At 33.0% G+C, this 4,531-nt stretch overlaps 1 protein-coding gene across 7 annotated transcripts in view; it reads right to left on the minus strand.

Annotated features, from left to right (window-relative positions):
- Positions 1-3,544, minus strand: part of LOC21394913 (large proline-rich protein BAG6) — an 8,039-nt gene extending 4,495 nt beyond the window's left edge. For 4 of the 7 annotated variants that reach the window (XM_024168788.1, XM_024168787.1, XM_024168791.1 and 1 more), the window contains exons 1-10: positions 3,352-3,543; positions 2,887-3,044; positions 2,541-2,658; positions 2,096-2,203; positions 1,870-1,988; positions 1,674-1,757; positions 849-1,037; positions 697-766; positions 465-619; positions 1-40 (exon numbers count right to left, since the gene is read on the minus strand). The exon at positions 1-40 is cut by the window's left edge and continues 155 nt beyond it. In XM_024168788.1, coding sequence (XP_024024556.1) covers positions 1-40; positions 465-619; positions 697-766; positions 849-1,037; positions 1,674-1,757; positions 1,870-1,988; positions 2,096-2,203; positions 2,541-2,658; positions 2,887-3,044; positions 3,352-3,370 — 1,060 coding nt within the window. In that variant the 5' untranslated portion in view covers positions 3,371-3,543. Of the gene's footprint in view, positions 41-464; positions 620-696; positions 767-848; positions 1,038-1,673; positions 1,758-1,869; positions 1,989-2,095; positions 2,204-2,540; positions 2,659-2,886; positions 3,045-3,351 lie in introns of all 7 variants that reach the window. The other 3 variants (XM_024168785.1, XM_024168786.1, XM_024168789.1) reach the window with 3 other exon arrangements.
- Positions 3,545-4,531: the final 987 nt, after the last annotated feature.

Consider the following 4,531-nt stretch of genomic DNA (forward strand, 5'->3'; position numbering starts at 1 on the left):
CGGAAGATTCTCGCTCTTGCTCCAAGCGCCCTGCAATATGCTACGAGATTGCAGCAAATTACAAAACAAATCAGAAACAAGATATAAGGAGCTATTAGTCTGTTTTTAGCAAACGAGACCATAAGAATATAGCTAGATCAAATATTGTTCTCAGTGGAACAGGGTAAAAATATTAACTTCCCATATGATAGGAACAAGTCCCTATATTGCAACCAAACATTGCCGACAATAGGAACAACAAATTTTGACACTCAAGAATTCAAAAATAATGAATCAATTTGATGAAAATATGTACATTTGCTTTCTTCTAGAAAAGAAAAAACTTTTTGTTCGAGATAGAATTTAAAAAAAATTAGAAGATACAAATGTGTACTACAGCTTCCTTCAAAAGTTGAAATAAAATTTTAAAACCATGTTAGACACAAATAAAAAACGCAAAACGAAATGCTTCTGATGCATATTACAGATAACGCAGCAACGGCATGGCTGCTCAGTAGCTGTTCTGCCTGACGTAGAACAATGCTCAATGCTTCAGGTGTATGTAGCCCCTGGGCATTGGAAGGTAAGTCAACCCGTGGTCTGTCTCTGGTACTATTTGGAGATGAGTTTGGCTGATAACCTACATGACGCATAATAAGTAATGTTGCACAATTACTTTTAAGAAAAAAGTTACAAGATAATAATTTTGGTCTTCACCATTTTGGGACAATGCCTGATCCATGCGATTCATAAACTCAGAAATAGTAGTCAAAGAGCCTGGAATTGGCTGAAAAGGAGACGATAAGGAAGATGTGAATCACAGTCTCAGTTAACTGCATGATGCAATTACACATTACCAAGTGTAATACCGTATTTAGAGAAGGAATGGGTACTGCCGTAGTAGCAGGAGGAATTTGCAGAAGTTGGGGCAAAGATTGAAATGGTTGGCTAGGAAATGCCTGTCCGGACTGTGCCTGATTTCCTGCTTGGCTCTGACCACCAACATTACCATGAACCCCTGCTCCATTTCCTTGAGGAGAGGTGCTGGGATTAATTGACTGTAGACAACACGAAAAGTTAAGAGCAAAATAGCTACAGAGGGCAAACTCATCTATCCCATTCCGAGATCCAGTTGCTGTAAATCCTTAAGGGAATAACAACCAGCGGAAAAAAGAAAACAAAAGGCAAAAAATTACAAAGCCAATGACTCAATATTTTACCCTCAAAACAAGGTAATGCAGTCAATAAGCATAGGAGAAAAAGGCCAGAATAAGCTTCTTAGCATTCAGCATCTCAATAAAGAATAACAGACATGCTTACAGCACTCCAATAAACAGCAACAAACATGGAAAGATAAAAGAAAAAAAAAACTTGGAGATGCAGGAGAATTAATCTTAAACTGTAACTTAATTGGGAAAAAAGGGAAAAAATAAGTAAAAAGGAAAAAGTAAGTGGACGTTTGGTTCATGGGTTCAGAACCATAATTCATAACCATTTTCGGTTTACGTATGTTTTTTGTGCGAGAAAACACTGTAGCGAGCCACGAATCATGATTCGAACTATGGTACGAATCCTCATACCAAACACCCCATAATACATTTTGCGTGTTGTAACTTCACCAGTTGACAAGATGACACACAGAAAATGATCAACATATACATATGAGGGTTACTTCAAGAACATTTTTCACTTACCGAACTATTAGACTGCATACCACCAATAACGTTAGCCATTGGCTGGCCGCCAATACCAATAGAATTGAGAACTGCCCCAATAACCTACAAGAACAGTGGCATCTCATTATGGGCTTCCGGACCTCTGGAAATACCAATAAAACCCATTGGGAAGAGAAGTTAAAACTCAAATACAGCAACAAGAAAAGGTACCAACCCGAGTTAGATCAGGAACGCCGCCTTCACCTTGATCACCGACATTGAATGTCCCAAGAACCACACTATGTGAAATTTGCCCCACACGACCACGTGGGGCACCAGCACTAGGATCATTTACTGCCAAATCATAAAAACACAAGTTACACTTACAACCAAGAACTAACATCATCGAAAAAATTTAGTAACCTGATATGCTAATGCCACAATAACAGCAGAATCAGTACCTCGGTTACCATTATTTCCAGTAGTTTCACCAGCGCTTGTACCAGATGAATCTTGTGACTGTGCTTGCTGTCTAACAACTAAATGCAATGTGTGCCCATTTTCCACATCTATGATCAGTTAAGGGATTACATGCAGCGATAAACAAAGAAATGGGCGGGACATGTATGATATTAACCAGGAGAGGAATAATAGGTAGAGTAGCATACACAAAATAAATAAATAAAAAGTACGAATACCCACACAGACGAAACTAAGGTGTGAGTTTACAGACAAAATGGCACAAGTTACAAGTCTATATGATATGACCGATATCAGAACTGTTATAATTGCTAACAAGTAGAAGAGAAATATGATCGAGATTAATTCTATGTAACGTCATAATATCATTTTTTAGTTTCCTACCGCATGAGAAATGAAAAAAGAAATCATGATATGGCAGGATACGGTACTCAGAAAGGTGATGATCGTCCTTTAAGACCTTTCCTCTGAAGATCAGTCGTTGCTGACCAACTGGTACACCAATTTCATTAGCTATTTTCTCCTTGAACAACGAAACGGGCATCTGAAAAATTTATATACGTGACAGAATGAATTATAAATGAGCCTCAACTGGTTAGTTCGTGTTCAAATAGCATGAAACAAAATTTATAGAAATTTAGAAGTTTCAAATCAAACCTATCCTATTAAAACAAGTGGTATTTAGAAGTTTCAATTCGCAAATCAAACCTATCCTATTAAAACAAGTTCCTACCACAACAAGATTTAAACTACGAACAAAGATATTTCTTACATTTTTATCAACTTGGAAACTGTAAATCTGCGAATCCAGTGTCTTGATATTGAGCAGGACATTTGAATCTGAACTATCCATGGAAGAAACATTGCCAGTACTGGAGCCTTCGCCGGAGTGCTGATCCGCCATGGCTTTTGTGATTGTACTTAAAAATGCTGAAAATTTCATAAAAGCACGCCCAATCAACTCCATCACAGATTTCTAGGGTTTTCAAGTAAAAAACTCAATGAAATCTGAAATTCATTTAAGATTTTGAAATCTTCCAAGTTAACAATTAACATTATGAAAATAAGCATTCCATCGATTTTACCAAACAGTAACCTCAATCCAGCTAAAATTTCAAATGAAAATAAAATTTTACATTGAAGAACTCAAAATCTCAAAACCAGAATAAATCAAAATCGACATTGGTATTCATGATCGTGTAAGAACGAAAAGTGAATCGAGACAATGGAAACTAACCTTGAGAGCTCGAAATCATCGGAAGAGACTAAGAGGCGTATTGGATATTGGATTAGATTTTTGATCGTTGAAAATGGGAAATGAAAATAGGAAATGAAGAGTGTAAAAGATAAGAGAGCGTAAAGCGAAAGAGTACGAGGCTTTTCTTTTGGTTTGCAAATCGCAAGGGTTCGACCGCCAGAACACGCATAGAACCGGGACAGACGCTTTTGCCCTTTTTTTTTTTTATTTCCGATTCCAGAATGTCCGGTTTACTTCAAAGCTTTTTTTTTTTTTTTTTTCGAAATTGTATTAAATAACAAATTTTTGAAACTAAAATAAGGCTTTGTCTCGTATTATTATTTTATTTTTTCTCATATAAATTTAAATTTAATTTTTTTATTACAGTATATTTTTTTCACATATACAATTTAAGTTTTGATTTAAATTATGTAAATGAACACACTATATATAAATAAAAAATTTTAAAACTATTTAAAATAAACAACAATTTATTGAGTAAATGTGTCATTTATGATTGGTAAAAAAAATTATTTAAGTGGAGAAAAAGTCTTTTTAATAATCGTAAAAAGAAATATATAAAAAATATTTTTACTAATTATAAGTAAAATATTTATGCAATAAACTATTATTTTATTTTAAATAGTTTTAAAATCTGATATTTACTTAATTTAATTTGATAAATCTATTATCTACTACATTCTTCTTTTTTTAATAAATTTTTTCTTATTCTTTGATTTTTTTTCCTTTTAGGATTTCATAATTGTACAGTATTAACAATTTATTTTTATATACTAAAAATAAATTTTTAGAAATTATCATCTTACTATTTTTTTTTCAAGTATTATGTAAATATCTTATGTTAATGGAGAAGTAGTTTTATAAATTCTATCCGCGTTTCAAAGTTTTGATTTTACCTTACTATTGTTTTGATTTTTATCTTACTATTGTTTTTATTTTTTTTAGGAATAAAGGTTTTAATTGTCTATTAATAAACAAAAACATTAGGGAAAAAGTAGAAGGAATTTCAAAGTAAAAATAAAATATCATGTTTTTTAGGAATAAAGGTTTTAATTGTCTATTAATAAACAAAAACATTAGGGAAAAAGTTGAAGGAATTTCAAAGTAAAAATAAAATATCATGTTTTTAGGAATAAAGGTTTTAATTGTCTATTAATAA

Source organism: Morus notabilis, unplaced genomic scaffold (assembly GCF_000414095.1).
Source record: "Morus notabilis unplaced genomic scaffold, ASM41409v2 Scaffold453, whole genome shotgun sequence".
Classification (NCBI taxonomy): domain Eukaryota; kingdom Viridiplantae; phylum Streptophyta; class Magnoliopsida; order Rosales; family Moraceae; genus Morus; species Morus notabilis.